The 18,868-nt window shown below is 45.4% G+C and overlaps 1 protein-coding gene across 6 annotated transcripts in view; it reads right to left on the minus strand.

Moving 5' to 3' along the window:
- The window catches only part of Boc (BOC cell adhesion associated, oncogene regulated), a 76,564-nt gene that overhangs the window by 26,013 nt on the left and 31,683 nt on the right, over nucleotides 1-18,868 (minus strand). For all 6 annotated transcript variants that reach the window (XM_052740787.1, XM_052740782.1, XM_052740784.1 and 3 more), the window contains 2 exons: nucleotides 12,359-12,535; nucleotides 11,451-11,729 (listed from right to left, as the gene is read on the minus strand). In XM_052740787.1, the coding sequence (XP_052596747.1) occupies nucleotides 11,451-11,729; nucleotides 12,359-12,440 (361 nt within the window). In that variant the 5' untranslated portion in view covers nucleotides 12,441-12,535. The remainder of the gene's footprint in view (nucleotides 1-11,450; nucleotides 11,730-12,358; nucleotides 12,536-18,868) is intronic.

The following is an 18,868-nucleotide window of genomic DNA, read 5'->3' on the forward strand; positions in this document are numbered from 1 at the left end:
GCCTTGAAATAAAGTACTTTGCAAGAGGAAAACCACACAAGCCATCTGCAAAGGATAGGGGACCAAGCAAAGCTGCAGTGGACGGTGCTCGTGAGGTCAGGGAGCCGGGCATCTGGGCTCTATCGTGGCTTGGGCAGGCTTCTCAGAAGCTGAGCATTTGAGGAAATGACTAAGCGCGCTCACCAGTGGATAGCCAGGGCACACAGACCACTAAGCCAAACAACGGTAACTCACAAGGCGGGACCAAACCATGTTTTCTTTTCCTTTTTTTTTTTTTTTTGGAGCTGAGGATCGAACCCAGGGACCACTAAACAACGGTAACTCACAAGGCGGGACCAAACCATGTTTTCTTTTCCTTTTTTTTTTTTTTTTTTTTTTTTTTTTTTTTGGAGCTGAGGATCGAACCCAGGGCCCTGTGCTTGCTAGGCAAGCGCTCTACCGCTAAATCCCCAACTCCCAAACCATATTTTCTATAGCAGGCATTTAGTGCAGTGCCATCCATCCCTTCAAGCATCGCGGATGCCGCCACTCAGCCATGCTGGTAGTTAGAATTATACCAGGCACCACAGAAAATGCAAAGGAAATAAGACAGGTCCTGGACGGTGGAAGCTTCTAACCGGTGAGATAGATAAGATCAACGTCAGAGTGGTACCCCAGCCTCGTCCTCTCCTCTTCCACCAACAGCCTACGCCAGGCTGCCACAAGCTGCATGCAATTTAGGGAGGAAGTTGGAGAAGCAAGCTTTTTGTGCCTCCCTTGGCAGGCCAGGACAGTGAATAAATATGTTTGCTCTCTTTGGGAATTTTTTTTTTTTTCCCCTGCCAATCCAATTGTACAAATAATTTTGGCTCCAAACAAAACTCTTTCCCGACAGTCATGGAAACATGACATGAAATTTCTCAAACACAGTTTCTGATGAAGGGGAGGCATGCTATGCTGCTTTTTATTTAAATAAAAAACAGTTTCTATGGGTGAGGGGGGGGGGGGGGGGGGGTTTGCATCTGCCAAACAGATTAGCTGTCAAATCTTGGTTTTGTTTTGTTTCTCCCCAGTTGAGGTGTGGCTCCCCGCATTGGAAAGGTGGGAGGGCTAAGAGTGGAGGAGACATGAACGAGGTTGGGGAGTGGGAACTAAGGGCAGGAAAAGAAATAATAGTCAAGACAAGAGAGAGAAAATTGGGGGTGAGGAGAGAAAAGGCATAAAGCGGCAGGCGTGTGAGGAGGAAAGAAAGAAAAAAAACTGTTTTGCAATGTTATTAAATGATTTGCAATAAACTGGCTTAAGGCTTTAGGAATTTTCTTTTTTGGCTTGAACCAATTAAAAATATTTTTTAAAGACATAAGGGAACATGAAATATGATTAATCCTCAAAGACAAGTCAAAGATGGAGCCATGTCTCCACTGAGTCTGGCGGCCAGATGCACCGTGAGACGTCTACAGCCACCCCACCCCACCCCCATTTATCTGGCTTCAGTGCTTCTGTGAGGTGGAGCTGGCGCACAGAGCTGAAGTTTCTTTTGGACCCGATGAAATAGTTTGGAAAAAATACATTGAAGAAAGAGAGAGAGGATGAAAAAAAAAAAAAAAAAGATTTACTTGCCAACAACCCACATCACACATACTCCTCTGATCATCCAAATATAAATATAAACTTAGCAATGGGAAAATTCATGTGAATCCTGGTGGTCTGGACTCATCAGAGGCAGAGCTGGATCCCAGCATGGTCTTCGTCAGGGCTGGTGGCCAGCGCAGGGAGAGAGGACAGTGAATACAGGAGCCAGGCAGCTCTGAAGGGGGCGGAGCTCTCTAGCATGATCCTTGTAAACAGAATTCCAGGTTGGAGAGACAGGACCACTGTCCTGGGGACAGAGGGGCTCATGTGCTCCTCCTTTCTTCCCACACACCTGTGAGGGCTGCAGCTCTCCCCAGCACTGGCTTTCCCTTGAAGGTTCCGATGACCATCTCCTTCTCTTCTCACATATTTATTTATTCAGTGTGTGTGTGTGTGTGTGTGTGTGTGTGTGTGTGTGTGTGTGTGTGTACATGTGCTACAGTGACGACTCTCAGGAGTCAGTCCTCTTTACCAGCTTGTAGGATTCAAGTACCAGGCCTGCATGCAAGTGGGGCTAACCACTGAACCATCTTGCCAGCCCTCCATGGCATTTAATATCCTCCTATACTTTTGGCTTCCATTTTTTTTCTAAAAGCTCTTCTGTGGGGTGCCAGCTGCTCTTCCAGAGGACCAGGTCCCATTCCCAGCACCCACATGGCAGCTAACAGACATCTCTAATTTTCATTGGGAGTGAGGGGAGGGGGGTCGGGGTCTAGTGTCCTCTTCTGGCCTCTGTAGGTACTGTATGCATATGGTGCACAAGATGTACATGCAGGCAAAATATTTATACATATAAATAAATAAGAGTTAAAATCTAAGTCTTGACATTTTGATGTGCCTACAGTAATTGCTTCATAATCTACTTTTCTGTCTATCACCATCTTACTAGAATTGAGACCCAGGTCAGCAGAGAAATTCCTACAGACTGAATACTCTGCTCTGCTGACTCAATATTTTATTTCTTACAATCCATTCAAACAAACAAAATAAACAAACAAAAACCATTTAGTTTCTCTTTTCTGTTATTTTTGTTTGCTCAGACAGGGTTTCACTGTGTATTCCTGGAACTCACTCTGTAGACCAGGCTGGCTGGAACTCACAGAGATCGGCCTGCCTCTGCCTTCTGAGTGCTGGGATTAAAGGCGTGCACCACCACCCCTGGGCTTAGCACCATTTTCTTTAGAGGAAAAATTGCCGTTTGCCTCAGCAGATTGTTGGATTTTGTTTGTTTTTCTTCTATTTTCTGTCTCTGTTAAGTGATGGTTTCAGATGTATTTTCTAATTCTCAAACTGGTCATCAGATCCCGAAATGGTTGGAAGTCTAAAAGTAAGATCAAAGTAGACATCACTAAATGTTCTACATATACCAAAAATGGAATGTGAAGGAACTCAGAAACCCATTAGATTGTCTCCTTTCATCTTACAGGAGCCATTTTGCATCTTTCCGCCAAGTGACCCAGTGGTTTCAAACCAAACTAATCAATCTCCCTCCAGTCTTCAGCAGAATAGCCTTCTGATGGCCCTCCCTTTTTCTCTTGGCTTAGACAACGGACCTACGATTTTGTGTAAGTGTGTAAATACGCGGCTGAGTACACAGAGAACTGGGTGTGATGGTGTCATGAGTCTATTGGGGGACAATCTTTTTGTACACTGTGAAGATGTGTCTCTGCCAAGGTACCTTCTGATTGGTTTAATAAAGAGCTGAATGTCCAATAGCTAGGCAGGAGAGGATAGGCGGGACTTCTGGGGAGAGAGAGGAACTTGAGAGGAATCAGCGGGGTGGGGATTCGCCAGTGAGATGCAGAGGAAGTCAGACGTATAGTATGGAAAAGAGGTAATGAGCCATGTGGCAGAATGTAGATTAATAAATGTGTTAATTTAAGTTATAAGAGCTAATTGGGAACAAGCCTAAGCTAAGGCCAAGCCTTCATACTTAATAAGTCTCCGTGTTATTATTTGGGAGCTGGCGGTCCAAAGAAAGTCCCATCTATGTGAGTTTTTAAACGTGTTCTTGGTAAAAGACACCACAGACTTGAGCTCAGTTTGGTAAATAGTGACTACTGTAAAACTGGACTCTTGACTATCTCGGATAGATATCTGCTGCTAAGTAAGATGCTCTGTGTAGAGTTTACAGCATAGGTCTGTCTAGATGCTTGTAACAAACTGCTGACACCATTTGAAGATTCTACCAGAATATCAGCAAATTCTTATCAGATAAATTCATGCCTTGTTTACCTGAAAACAGAAGAAATTAGTTATGACTTGGACCTAGAGCTGTTTTTTTTTTTTAATTTTTCTTTTTTTTAACTAACATATTCAGCTCCTTGGCGCCTTCTGGGTCTGAAGATCTTTGGGTGCTTTTCTTGCTCACCTGGCCAAGTCAAACACATCATTTACTACGAAAAGCACTAAATTTCAGACTAAGCCAGTTCTCCCTCTCAAGCTTTGGCTGCCATGGAGTTGCCTGGCCTGGCTTCAGCTGCAGACTGCCTTCCCCTCCTGGGGCAGCTCAGGAGGCCACCTGTGTTTTCTTTTCTCCCCCAGTTCTTCTCTCCTCTGCCATCCCTTCATCCCAAAGCAAAGGGCGTGCCCAGGATTCCACAAGTCAGCCAAGCTGCTCTGCGTTTTTTTTTTTCTAATTTGGAGCAAATGGCCCCTTCTTGTTTTCTCTGGGAATCACGCACAGCCTGTGCCAGACTGGTGTGTGTTGGGGGTTAGGGATGCTACTGCAGGAAAAACCCTGAGGACCCCTTTCTGAATTACAGAATGTATATTTGTCAAAGGCAAAAAGAGATTAAAAAAAACAGTGAGAAAATTCGAGTGGAGGATGGCATGGAATAATAAGAGACAGTTAAGTAATCCAACTAACTTGAGTTAGGTTAAGAATTTGGTCATACGTTTGGGGAGTTGGCAAAGGCTGGAGAGCTGGCTTAGTCGTTAAGAGCACTGGCTGATCTTCCAGAGGACCCAGGTTCAGTTCCCAGCACTCACACAAACATCTATAATTCTAGTTCCAGGGGATCCCAGGCCCTCATCTGGTCTCCTTGGGCACCAGCCATGCACGTGGTATACACATGTATGTGCAGGCCATACACAGAAAAATAAAAACTAAAAGATTTGGTAGTGTTCACTAAGGAAGAGTCTGTGTCATTCCAGAAACTGTCCCTAGGTCTGTCCACCATATGTTAAAGGCTTGAGGATGGAATGTAAAGATTCAAAACATTCAAGATAAAAGTAGTCTCATACACATTCTTCAGGATTCAATTCCTAGGTCTTTCCCGGTAATCCCACTCCCCAAATTTAAATATATCATGGCTAGCCTCTCAGTTCTCATGAAAATCTGTTCACATTTCTGTCGGACCGCTTAGAGGACTGCCATATGGAAGGTCATTTTCTCCATTAGATAGAGGTGGCCTCAGAAACTGGGACCAGATCTTACTGAGCACAACCCAGTTGTTAAGACGCCAGCCTCCGTAACACCCAAATAGAGAAGTCAGCACTGGGGAAGGCACACTTGGCACTTTCCCAAGATGCCCTCAGTGGCTCCGGTTTGCCTCACTGAAGCCCTTGAGGACAGCTAAGCAGATGTTAAGCTGAGAGTGATTGAGGAAGGCGCTACATTCAAAGCGGCTCGATAATGAATCAAGGCCACAGAAAACGCTCTCGTGAGAATGTCAGAGTGACGGCCGGAAATGGAAGAAGTTCTTGGGATTGATCGGTTAGCCTGCGTACTTCCTTTACTTTTAGCCTCGCTACCTCTCTGTTCTAAAAAAAAAAAAAGGTTGAAAGAGGCTAGTAAATACAGCATACGTGTAAAACAGAATTTAAAGTAAGAATCGAGATATGATATATACGTATATATCACAAATAAAATATCAGCAAATCGAACTTCATAAATAAAGGAGTTAATGAAATTGTAAAATGTGTCCAAAGCCACTCCTGACAACATGCAGGTGCCAAGCCAAGAAGGTCGCATGAAGCTGGTGCCTTTATCCTCTGGGAGGGTGTGATGGCTATTCTCGATTGTCAACTTGACTCCATCTGGAATTAACAAAAACCCAAATGGCTGGGCACATCTGTGAGGAATTACCTCTCAATTAAATCATTTGAAGTGGGAAGAGCCACTTTTTATCCAGATCTTTGAGGTGGGAAGATCCACCTTTAATCTGGGCCACACCTTCTGCTGGCAGCCTATATAAAGAAGAAGGAAGCTTGCACTCTCTTTGCCTGCCTGCTCCTACTGTGTCTAGCAAGTCCCTTCACTGGTGCTAAAGCCTAATTCTTCAGGATTTGGGTGTATATCTGAAGACCAGCTGAGACATCCAGCCTCATGGGCTAAACAACTACTGAATTCTTGGACCTTCTTTTGGTAGACAGCCATTGTAGGAATAGCTGGACCACAGCCTGTAAGCCATTCTAACAAATGCCCTTTCTATATATACAGAGATTCATGCTACACATTCTGTTCCTCCAGAGAAACCTCACTAACATGGAGGGGCTGGAACAATAAAGTCCCCGAGTCCTTGTCTCCAATGGACAGCTCCATCTGATTCTGAAATCCAGGACATTTTGAGGGCTCAACAGAGTTTATGGGCCCATAAAGATTGAGGACTAATTAAAGCTAGCTATGCTTTGCATTAAGATAAACATTCAAGCCAGGCAGTCATGATGACACACACCTTTAATCCCAGCACTCTGGAGTCAAAGCCAAGCAGATCTCTGAGTTTGAAGCCAACCTGGTCTACAAAGCGAGTTCCAGGACAGCCAGGATTATATAGAGACCTTGTCTCAAAAAAAAAAAAAAAAAAAGAACCCAGAGAAGGAGAGGGAGAGAGAGAGAGAGAGAGAGAGAGAGATGGAATCATCAAGACAGCTGCCTAAGTAGATCCTTAGCTTTCCTGCTGGCTTTTAAAGACATAGATAGGACTATTCAGTGGTCTGCTGGGACTTCACACTCCTAGGCTCTAGAGAAAGCAACAGTTCCCAGTTATCTCAGCTTCAACTTAAGACCTTCAAATTAAGAACACTAAGCCCCACCCGCCTCACTACACATTAGCTGGTAGGTAGCTATGCAGTCGTCACATGATCAATTCCTAACTACCCTGTGGCTGTTGGCTGATGGAAGAATTGGAAGAACTGACTTTTAAAAAAGTAGTAGAGACAAGGAGTTTGTGCGGATTCCTAGAGGTAGAGAACAGAGAGGGGCCTTCGTGTCTCATGTCAGTTCCACGAAGCTACTGTGATTACCCAATAAGCCGTGTGCCCAGACAGAGCCGTACAGGTAGAACTGGGGCCCATGAAGAGACCTGGAGTTCCCTGGCGGCTATCTGCTGCTGATTCTGGAGCAGAGTGGGGGAGTTGCTGGTGCAGCCACATGGAGTTGTAGCCACCTAGTAAAAAGTTTGTTGGAAGGATTAAAGAAGGAAGGAGCTCAAAAGGCATTTCAAATATCGAGTCAGACCAGGAGACCCGAAGTGAGGCATTAGAGGTGGGAGAGTGTTATCAAAAAGCAAGGTTAGGTTAAACAATACAGAAAATTCTCCACAGGGCACAGGGAGAGTGAATGATTCCCGCCCACGTGGCAGGGCAGGTGGGGAAGACCTGGGTGAGACTCGTGGGGTAATTCTCAACTTCTAGTTCCATTTTTACCAAAATCCATAAGCTGATGCTACTTGGTCGGGAAGAAATCCACCTCCCAGCACCAACCCAGGAGGACCAGAGGCCTGGGCCAGGACAGTTCTCTAGGGGCCTCTCTATCCCTGAATCCTCAGGCCGGATCCTTGATTCTCTCATGAAAAACTCCCAGTGGTCTCTAGACCAAAGCCAGGAGGTGGCATGTTTCCAGGTAGGCTGAACAGCACTTGGCTTTGTGCGAAGATGAATGTTTGAAGGAAGGTCCCCAAACAGGCCTTAAATGCTGAGTGCGGTGTGTGCATGTGTGTGCGCCGGCACTGACCTGCCTTACTTTCGTCTGAATGCAGAGGGTGCCATTGGTAATCCCATCTACAGAGCAGTCTCCTTGTACAACAGCCAATCAGCAAAACAGAGCCCCATTCTGCTCAGGAATGTGTTCTCAGAAACTAACTCATCTAACTGCTGAGTCCGGGCCAAACTTCCCCGTGGCATTAGCCCAAAGATAGCACCCCTTTCTCTGGCCCCCACCAGCCTTCCTGCCCGCCTAGTGATGCCCTCTCCAAGCCTGGGAGTCTGCAGCTCCCCTCCCCTGACTACCTCCTCTGCAGGATACCCACCCTCACACTCTCCCTCACCCCATTTCTCCAACTTCTTTTTTCTGGTCAGGCCCAAACATTTCACTTTGGATGCACGTCTGAATGACAAGCCAATAGCTCTTGGCTTCCAAATGAGACCATCTCCACTCTAGCACATGCCTTTCTATTCCAACCACACATCCCTTCAAGCACCAAAGAAAGCAGCAGTCAGGGTTTGTTTTGTTTTTTGTTTTTGTTTTGCTTTAAATAAAGACCGTGAATCGAACCTCCTCACACAGATGCACTGAATCAGACAGAGAGGTCCAAACTAAACCATCTCTTCTCCAACTCCCACTTCTCCCAACAATAAAAGGTTCAGGCTGGCCCCCCGTGAGGTTGGATAGACAATTATAGAGTGTATTGAGCTTCTACAGACACATGCCAATCATTTGCAGATAGAATCTCTCTCCTAGATGCCCCTTTAAGGCATAGATGTTGAAAGGTACGTCTTATTTGTAATAATGAGCAATTGGGAAATTGCTCGGCAACAGGAAATACTTCAGTCCCTTATGGAAGAATCCTGCTGTAGGGAGGATGAGTGAGCTCGCTAAGGGCACAACAGGATGTGTTAGAGCCATGGTTACATGATATACACATATGCAGGAGCTCATTGGTTGTCCACTTAGGAGGCAGACTTTTTGCACTCTATTGTATGCATTTTATACTCATCGAAGGAGAAAAGGTAAATTATCATATGGCCAAAGGAAAATGCTTATCATACAATGCCAAAGGGAAAGTTAAGAATAGAATATGTATTACTTAGCCATATTATAATAACATAAATATATGGGTATGGATAAAAACTGGAAGAGTATATACCAAAATGACAACCATGGTTATATGAAGATGGCAGACTTTTTAAAAAATTTATATTAGCCATTTATTTTATTTTATTTTTAAATATATCGGTTGGTTTAATCCAGCAGTTTTCATAATCCAATGTGTCTTAGCAGCCATCATTCCTTCATTAGCAATCAGAAAAATCTAAAGAAAACATAATAATATGCAGAATCCAGACTCTGCATATTTCTCAGAAGATGACAGACTTAAGGGTTACATTGCTTTCTACATATTCCAAACTTTCTATAGGGCAATTCTAATTTTAAAATCGGTAACAGAGGAAGTCAGAAATGTCTGATGCCAAGAAGTGTGGTTCTGATCTCAGCCACTCTTAACGGGATGAGATGATTCCCTATCTATCTCCACCCCTTCCTCTAAGCCTTCCTACATCCCCCTACCCACCCTGAAGCCCAGCTAGAGAAAAGTACCTAGCTGCACTTTGCCCAGCGCTTAGCTTACTCCCAGAGACCTGACACTCAGACTCAATGGCATTCTTTCTGTCTAGGAGAGTAGGGTGGGGACAGATATATCTCAATGTCAACCTGGCCCCTCAGGGAGACACTCTTCCCTATAGGAAAAAGCAGAAATTCTTGATATTTCCTAAGAAACAAGGAGAACCACCAGCAGCTCTGTTCCACTTTCCCACAGTGACGTCCTGTTAGGGATCTGGGACAAGAGGCAGGGAGGAGCCTTTCTCCCTTGCTCGTCTGTTTCCCTATTCCTTAACATGCTCTTTCCAGGGCTCACATCTCACACACCTCTGTGACCTCATTTGACATCAATAGATCCACATTGCAGAAGTTTTCTCCTTTGGACCTATAATGTGGGACAGCTCACTTCTGAGAACCACATTAACCATGAGGCCAATGGTGATGGTGACACAGAAGCCCAAAACAAGCTTGTCAGGGATGAAAGGACACTATTAAGTTATGAGAACATGAGTTCTAGAAATCTCAAAGTTTATAGCCAAATGCCTAAAGTCTTGACAAGTTTCCCTACTTCCTATAATTCATGGGGAAAGGGTCCTAGATGGAAGCAATTCTTTGTTCCCTGGCCATAAGCTAAGCATCCAAGAATGAGAACTGAGGAAAGCATTTGATTAGTAGTTGTCATGAAGGGTTCGTGAACGAAGGACTGAAAGTCAGATAGCAAATGCCCTGCGCATAGGACATTGAACATCTAGTGGCAATCACATATCAAGGCAGTGTGTCACACTGTCCTCCCCTACCATGTGGCCTAACAGAGTGAGTTGAGTAGGGTACACAGAGTGTCAGTTAGCATTACCTGTCCTGAATGAGGCTCCTCATCCAGCTATGACCATCAAGTCACTTGACCCTTACTTTAGTTTATTGGATCCTCAAAATACACTCCCAAAGTCATTGTAAAAATTAGGTCTCACTCTCACAAGCATAAAAGAAATGTGAGCAGTCCTAAAGACCATGTGGCAGGAAGTGCTGAGTCCACCAGAATCACTTCTTTGTGTGTGTGGAGTGGGTGAGTGGGAGGTTGGAGGCCACTTAGCCCTTGGCTTCCATACGTACACACACACACACACACACACACACACACACACACACACACACACACACACATACATATATATATATCTTTTTCTTTTTGGTTTTTCGAGACAGGGTTTCTTTGTGTAGCTCTGGCTGTTCTGGAACTCACTCTGTAGACCAGGCTGGCCTCAAACTCAGAGATTCACCTGCCTCTGCCTCTTGAATGCTGGGATTAAAGGTGTGTGCCACCACTACCTGGCTTGGCTTCCATATATCGGCCTGAGGACATACGTTCTTTTAACATAATAATCACAGACAATAGAGGAGAGATAACACTAATTCAACATCACCACAAGCAGAATGCCTACAGACAATGATTTCAGTCAACTACCTTACACCGAGAGCAACAATATAAGATACGCAAACCCCTGAAAAGAAGGAAAGAAAGAAAGATACAAAGAAAGAGTGTGAGCTTTGAGTGGGTGTCGCCTCTTCCTTATTTCTCTTCTCTTTATCCAGTAAGTAAGCAGTTTCCTTTGCATTTCTTCGGGAATTTATATTTAGGGTCTGGTCAGATGGCTCAGTGGGTAAATGCACCTACCAGTGAGGCTGAGGACCTGTGCTCAGTCCTCCTGGGACCCTCATGGTGGACGAAAAGAACTGACCCCCACAAGTTATCCTCTGGCCTCCACCTGCACTCAGTGGCAATACACATCATAACATCATCATCATCATCATCATCATCATCATCATCATCACAATAAATTTTAAATAATTTATATCCCAGGCATTAGGAATATGCTGAGGCCAAGTTTGGAGTACACAGGCTCTCTCTCTCCATAGCCCTGCAAAAAACAACAACAACAACAAAAAAACCCCTGACTGAAACCACTGTGACGAGGGGGGGTAAGAGGTAAAAAGTCGTGCTCAGACAGCAGCGGTCATATGCTACTGAAACAACTGACCAAAGAGAGAGGAGGCACCAATTCTGGGCCCCCAGAACAGTTCACTCCCTGCAGACGCTCGACACATCACCCTGCTCAGAGGGGAAAGTTCTCCAGGACACCACAGGCCCCAAGACTGTTGAGCAGCCACCACTTGACTGTGGCAAGTTTCAGCAGTTGTGGTCCCTTGAATGCTGCGATTATGGAAATATGAGGAAAGAGAAGAGACAGTAGGAGAAGGAGGTGAGGCCATGCCACACAGTGTGGCAAAGAAATAGACTCACTGGCTAGTGTCACCGTGGCTGGCACGCTGGCCACAGCTCCTGCGGGGATCCGAGCCACACACTGGTACCGGCCCACAGTGTGGTTGTTGAGGGCAGCAATGACAAGGGTCCCACGGGTGACGAGGACACCCAGAGCATCATCCGAGCCATTGAGCTCCTTCCCGTTGAAGTGCCAAGTTACATTCACCCACGGTGGCTCTACCACGCAGCCCAGGATCACAGTTCCTCCGAGCTTCTGGACGGTGGACATGGGCTGGACAGTGACCTGGGGAACTTCATCTGGAAAAAGAATAACAACACAGCAATATTGGAGCAGAGCTCCCCTAGGAAACCACTGCTGCCACCATCTTTTGAGAAGCCACCCAGGAAGGATTCAGCACCCAGGTGAACTGCTCTTCTCTCGGAAAACTCAGCTCCCCTTCCCCATTCCCCACCCTACCTGTTACTAGAAAGTCCCTTTGCTATGTAGCCAGGCAGTATAAAGGCCAAAGCTCAGGCTCTGGAGTTGGACAGACGTTGGCTGAATCCAGTGCCGCCGCTTTGAGCTGTGGAATTCTGGCCTTTCTGCAAACTGTGGCTAGTAATGCTTTGTCTCACAGCATTGTCGAAAGGCTCGCTGAGCATGCAAATGGCCTAGCCTGGGCTCATACAATAAAGGCATACTACAGGCAGCTATTATTGGTATGCACCCTCCACTAGTAGTATAGAAATTATTAAAACACAAAACTATAACCAATATGGCATTGTCCTGATCACTTTTCATCTTGTGTGCTCAAGTGTGCCACAGCCAGGAGGTCAATAGAGATGTCGTACCCTGAGGACACTAAGCTGCTTCAGGCTCCCATCTGACATCAAGGTAAAGCCCTCTTCCCGGAGGGGCAGGCTGGGAACAGAAGGAAAACACTCACCCAAATCAGCAAGGCAGCCGGCTGCGACCAAGAGGAGCCAGACTGGCGTAACCATAGGCCACTTTCCCCTGCACGTTGTCATCCTCCTACAGAGTATGGTGTGTCACAGAGGGTTCCCAGCCGAAGTCCCATAAGCCACGCGTGAGCCTTGTAGAGACACTGCAGTCCTCTGAAGCCCTGTTGGGAGAGAAGTTGGGAGCATGGCCATGGTGAGACTATCTGGGGCTTGGCCCATCCCTCAACCCAACTCCATCACACTTGCAGGCAAAGAGGTTCTTCATGACATTTCTTATCTGATGGATGAGTCTTATCAGGATCTCTCCCGTGTTAGGAGGTAATTTCATCATGGAAACAGTGCTAGAACCTTGACCGTGACTGACAGCGAGGACAGGGGAGCCCAAGGTATGGAGGGGCTGAGAACCATGGAAGGGCCAGGTAGGGGCAGTGAGTATCTATGTTGGTGAGTCCAGACACTGGAACAGATAAAAAGCATCCTTCTTGTTCACTATCAGAAGCTGTGTATCCATGGCTACGTGACATGCCGTGTCGTAGTGCAGAATGCTGTTGGGCAATGCTGTTAGAAGTGAACTGAGTTCCTCTTTGAGAGATGTTCCTCACGTTCTCAGTAACTCCTGAAAGCTTCGAGTCTCCTCTACCCCCAACGTCTCACCTAGGCCCTTAGGAACTCCTTTATTCCCAGAACAAACCTACCTCCTAAGTTTGTCAACAGCCTCTATTGCCCCCAAACACAAAACAGACGAGGGTCACAGTGTCAGCCAGAGCTCTGACCCCCTCAGTGCACAGAGCCTCATTTCAGCTTTGCCTTCCCGCTTCCATTTCTCTCTACCCCTAGAGCTGGAATTCTGGGGCTTCCACCTTCATAATGCACAGGGTTGCAATCTCTGTCTGGGACGATAGTCCCCTGGGGATTCTGACCACACTGCCTCTCCAGTTGCCTGATATACCATCAGCTACCCTTTAACAACTGCCTAACGCCTTCATCTCTCCTCTCCCACAGTTATTATTATTCCTATAGCTATGGTTCTTTAAAAGATTCTTCAAAATCACAAAGGCAACTGCATATCCCAATACACTCTTCTACTATTGCCCAAAACAAGGCATTGTTTCTACGCTGGTATATCTGTAGCATTACCAAATAAGGAAGATGGATCAACACCTTTATTAGACAGAGACATCGAAACGATTTTCAGAGCCGGGCGGTGGTGGCGCACGCCTTTAATCCCAGCACTCGGGAGGCAGAGCCAGGTGGATCTCTGTGAGTTCGAGGCCAGCCTGGGCTACAGAGTGAGATCCGGACAGGCACCAAAACTACACGGAGAAACCCTGTCTCAAAAAACGGAAAAAAAAAAGAGTTCCAGGAACAAGAAGACAATGTTCTGGTGACCAGAGAGTGGCAGACTACCACCCCTCTAATCATGTGCATTTGCTCCATTGCTCTCTAACTTATTTTTTACAGACAAGGTCTCTCATTAAACTTAGAGCTCAGGCAGGCATGATGGCGCACGCCTTCAATTCCAGCACTTGGGAGGCAGAGACCGGTGGATTTCTGAGTTCAAGGCTAGCCTGATCTACAGAGAGAATTCTAGGACAGCCAGGGCTACACAGAGAAACCCTGTCTCAAAAAAACCAAACCGAACAAACAAAAAGCCCCCAAAACAACAACAACAAAACTCTAGTGTCATGGAATATTAGTTTAAGATGTGTTACACTCATTTATGCCGTGGAAGATTTGTTTCATGATGCAAAGATGTGTTACTTACGTTCTTTTATGTTGCATTTGTTTAACTCTGTGAAGCTGTGTAACTCTGCCTGCCTAAAACACCTGATTGGTCTAATAAAGAGCTGAACAACCAATAGCTAGGCAGGAGAAAGGATGGGTGGGGCTGGCATGTGGAGAGGATAAATATGAGGAAAAATCTAGAGAAGAGTGAGGAGGGAGAAAATAGGGGGACACCAGGGGACAGCCACACAGTCACGCAGCCACACAGCCACACAGCCACACAGCCAGCCACAGAGTAAGAAGGAAAGAAAGATACACAGAATAAAGGAAGGTAAAAAGCCAAGGGCAAAATGTAGTTAAAGAGAAATGGGAATATTTAAGTTAGAAAAGCTGGCTAGAAACAAACCAAAAGGCCAGGTATTCATAAGTAATAATAAGTCTTCATGTATTTATTGAGAGCTGGGTGGCAGGCCCACAAAGATTAAAAAACAAAACAAAACAAAACAAAAAACTATACCCTAGAGCTCACCAATAGTGTAAACCAGCTGGCAGCAAGCCCCCGAGATGCCCCTGTCTCTGCCTCCCCAGGACTGGGATTGTAGAGGGCACACACCACTGTGCCAGTTTTGTGTGTGGCTTCTGGGATCCAAATTTAAGTCTTTATGCTTGTGTAGCAGCAAGTATTTTACTGACTGGACACACCCTGTCTCTGTCCCATTTCCTGTGGCTTACAAGCAAGGGTTTAATGTGGGTGTGAGCAGGAACATTAGAATATCACAGAAGAGATTAGTGTGAGGGGAAAGTGTTACACACTCAGGACACGAGTGTGGGCCTCTCAAGAGAGGAGTGTTCAAGCATATTACCAACAGCCCTTTATGTAAGTTCTGTGGTTTCTGACATTACACTGCTCATAGAGTTCCTTCCTTCCTTCCTTCCTTCCTTCCGTCCTTCGAGTGTGTGTGTGTGTGTGTGTGTGTGTGTGTGTGTGTGGGTGTGTGTGTGTGTGTGTTTACCAAGGCAAGATCTCTCCAGAGTTGGCCGGCCGGCTTGGTGAATCTAGAGAACCTAGTTAGTCAATTTGCTCTGGGCATCCCATCTCTACCTCCTGAGCACTGAGATTAGACAGGCCACCACTCCCACCTGCCTTTATTATGCGGATGTTGGGGTCTGAACTCTAGCCAACTCCCCAGCCACGATGATATTTTGACTGTAAACAGAGTTCATAGTCTTATTTTTGAGATTCTCAAAAGGTTACAGGTTTACAGCCGTGAGAGGGATACGGTTAACCTCAAAAGTCATAGAAGCTTGGGCCTTAAGCATGATTCATTTTCAACGTTCTTATACAAGAAATCTTTGTTTAAAAGGTTAAGCTGAGAATTTTGACACAACTAAAGAAAAAAATTTTATGGTAAAGATCACTATGGCGATATAGTGATCTCAATATTTCTGAGAGAGTGGCCTACGATCAAAATGTAATTCTACAACAATTGATCTAACGAGTGACTCTCAAGTCTTAGTCACATTGGAAATGTGGAGGGAATGACTATGCTTCCTGATGGAGAGCTTTCCTGAGCTTCCAATCCATGCTTTCTGGCTGCCCACAGGTCTGCCTTATGTGGGCATTTCAGGCCTTCTGACCCAACCCTGCCACAGTCTCTTGCCTTGTGCTTGAGACTTGCCTAGATCCTTGGCTTTTCTGAGGCCCCTTGGCTCTGGGCTTGGTCCAGCCTGGTTACTATGAGGGTGCAGAAGACCACATGGGCTCCACCCAATGAACAACCTCCGGCCCCAACCCACAATGAGGGAGGCTCATGGTGTGTTTCAAGACAGAGTTCTTGCCCCTTGATGTTCATGCCCACCGTTTGCCAGGATCCTACAAGACCTCTCAACTGTCCTAGGAGCAGACAGGGATGTTTCCTGTTTGACAGAAAAATCTTAAGGAAGGTTTGAAAAGTCCACTTCTGACAGTCTCAATAATTTCCTGCAGTGTAGAAACTTTCTGTTCCTGTTTTAATAACCTAATAAATCAAAGTGCTGTTGCTTATGAAGGGAGACTCATGGAGCGTGTGGAGCTCATGCTTAGGATGTGAGTGCTGCTGGAGACAGCAGGCAGGTGAGAGAGTGTCTGCCTGCTACTGCTCCAGAGGCCAGCCAAGCTCTGCACAAGATGAGTCCTCTCATGGGCACACCAGTCCTGTGAAGTGGGGACCATTATCTCTACTTCACAGGTGACGAAACCGAGTACCAGAAACATAATTGTTCATGGTTGTGAAACTGTGTGCCTTGGATGGAAGCCACATGGCTGCCTCCAGAGCCCTGTGTTTCCTGCTACTATGGAAGTCTTTCCCTACCTTTCCTATCAGGGCTGTGTACCCATTTTTCTTTTTCTTTCTTTCTTTCTTTCTTTCTTTCTTTCTTTCTTTCTTTCTTTCTTTCTTTCTTTCTTTCTTTCTTTCTTTCTTTCTTTCTTTCTTTCTTTCTTTCTAACAGAGTTGGAAAGAGAGTACGGCCAGATGGTGATTTCTAGGAGAAACATCTTGCTAAAAAGCATAACTTTCTGTGTCTTTTCTGTTTTCCAGATCATTCTTTTTCAATTCTCAATCAACGTTTTCCCAATGAGATGATGTATTAAAATAGAACTGTGCATGAGTTCCTAGTTACAGGATTTCTTTTGTAAGGGAACTAACTCATTCATGACATGCCCCAGTTTCCCCATCCCCTTAAGGAGACTGGCACCACTTTCTTCCCAGCCTAGGAAAGACAGACAGGGAGGGGGCAGAGAGAGGGAGAAGGGAAAGGGCATATGAATGTGAAGCAAGCAAGCGGATGAGGTGGGCCAAGGGCTGTTTCTCCTCTTGGCACAGGGTGCATGGAGGTGTTTGGGTTGTAAAACGGACAAAGGTTTTACTGAGGAAACTCAGCCCAAGTCTCCTGCTGCTTTAGGAGGACAGGACAAACACTTCCTGTTACTTCTGCACCCTTGGTAGTTTATACACTTCAAAATGGAAACAGCCCTCACTACTGCGGCCAGCCACCAGCCTGCTTTTTTTTTTTTTTTTTTTTTTTTTTTTTAAGGGAAAAAGGAGAAGAGGAGGTAGTAGGGGAGTTGAGAGAGGAGAGGGAAGCATGAATTAGCTGACCCCAAAGGGAATTCTGGGGTCTCATTTTGTAAAAGTAGAATTATGACGGGGTTGCGGGGAAGGGGCAGCAACAACAGAAAAGACTGTGTAGCACTGAAGTTTCTTTCTGGCTGACTAGGGAAACTGAGTTTCAAGTTACAGGGTCTCACGCTGTAGCTCAAGTTGGCCTGGAGCTTACTAGTAGCGCAGGCTGGTCTTGAACTCAAAGCGGCTGCTCTGTCTTGACTTCTCAACACTTTACAGGGTTTTATAGGTGTGATCCAACACGCCTGGCTTAGATTTATTTTACTTTGTCTTTTTCTTTTTCATTTGTAGAGCTAGGCATTGAACCCAGTGTCTGACGCATGACAGGCATGATCTCTACCATGGAACTGTAGCCCCCTAAATTCTTTGTTTTGTCTGTTTGGTTTGGGAAGTGTGGTGACAGAGCCCAGACCCTCCCATGTTGTGTATTGTGGACACTTTACTGATGCTTCCTAGAGTAAAGTCCCTTCTATACTTGATTGGGTAACAATTTCAAAGGTATGAGCATTAAAAAATCTTATTTAAAACACATATGCACACATCTATGTCTATCTCTCTCTCATCTATCATCTACCAGTCTATCTATCTATCTATCTATCTATCTATCTATCTATCTATCTATCTATCTATCTATCTTCTATCATATATATGATAGGAATATAAATATACATATATATGTATATATATGCAAAGTTTGAGATGGAGAACCTAACTGTGGTGTGACTTTGCCTCCTTGTGAAACAAGTGAGATGTTTTCAGAGTTGGAGGAAGACACCAGCAAGGCCTGTTATTTTTCTTGGCAACATAAAAATATGTCTGGACCCACCTTATTTTTTTTATGCATTTTCTCAGAAAAAGAAGAACTGTTTAAAATCTCTAAAGCAGGAAAATGGGAAAATGAATTCTTGCCATGATTTCTAGTCCCTGAGGACTAGTGACTCGCCATTTTAAAGAATGATCTGCACAAAAAATTTTGTCTTGAGCAGCTTCACTCCTGACATCCATGTTTCCCACTGAAATAATCCACTCCTCACAGCCGTTTCTGAAGCTGTCCAAAAGCAACAGCGCAGCACACGTCTTTGGGGTTGAGACCAGGAAAGAAAAATTGTGGCCTGAGAATATTTATTTATCTTTTTTTTGAGAAAATAACAAACAACCGAAAGTCTATCATCAGGAGGCAGTCTGTTCCACCACTTCCCATGAGGCTGGCTGAGCCCATGGAAGAGAGAGACCCTTCACACGGGCCATCTCTCTTTCTGCCTCGCCGGCTCAGACGCAGGTCCTCTGCAGGGCCTGGGCCTGTACCAGTGACAGGAGAGGGTAATCAAGCAGACCACATAAGACTCCTCAGGAACAAGTGACTGGCAAGAATGAGACTTGACAGAGCCTTTTGTTCTGCTGGCTGAGAAAGGCTAGACAACTAAGTGTATCTGCCAAGGTGCGTGTTTTGACAGGCTTCCCATTTTATAGAGTAAGATTCCCCATTCCCAGTGGTCTGTGAAGGCAGAGCTAAGCGTTTCTTATCCTGGGTGCAGACAAGAAGTAAGTGGGTGCAAGTGTTGGTAACCCAGGTCTCAAGAGAGTAGAACCCCTATACAAAAGATC

Source organism: Peromyscus californicus, unplaced genomic scaffold, assembly GCF_007827085.1.
Source record: "Peromyscus californicus insignis strain IS unplaced genomic scaffold, ASM782708v3 Scaffold_16__1_contigs__length_79575227, whole genome shotgun sequence".
NCBI classification, from domain to species: Eukaryota; Metazoa; Chordata; class Mammalia; order Rodentia; family Cricetidae; genus Peromyscus; species Peromyscus californicus.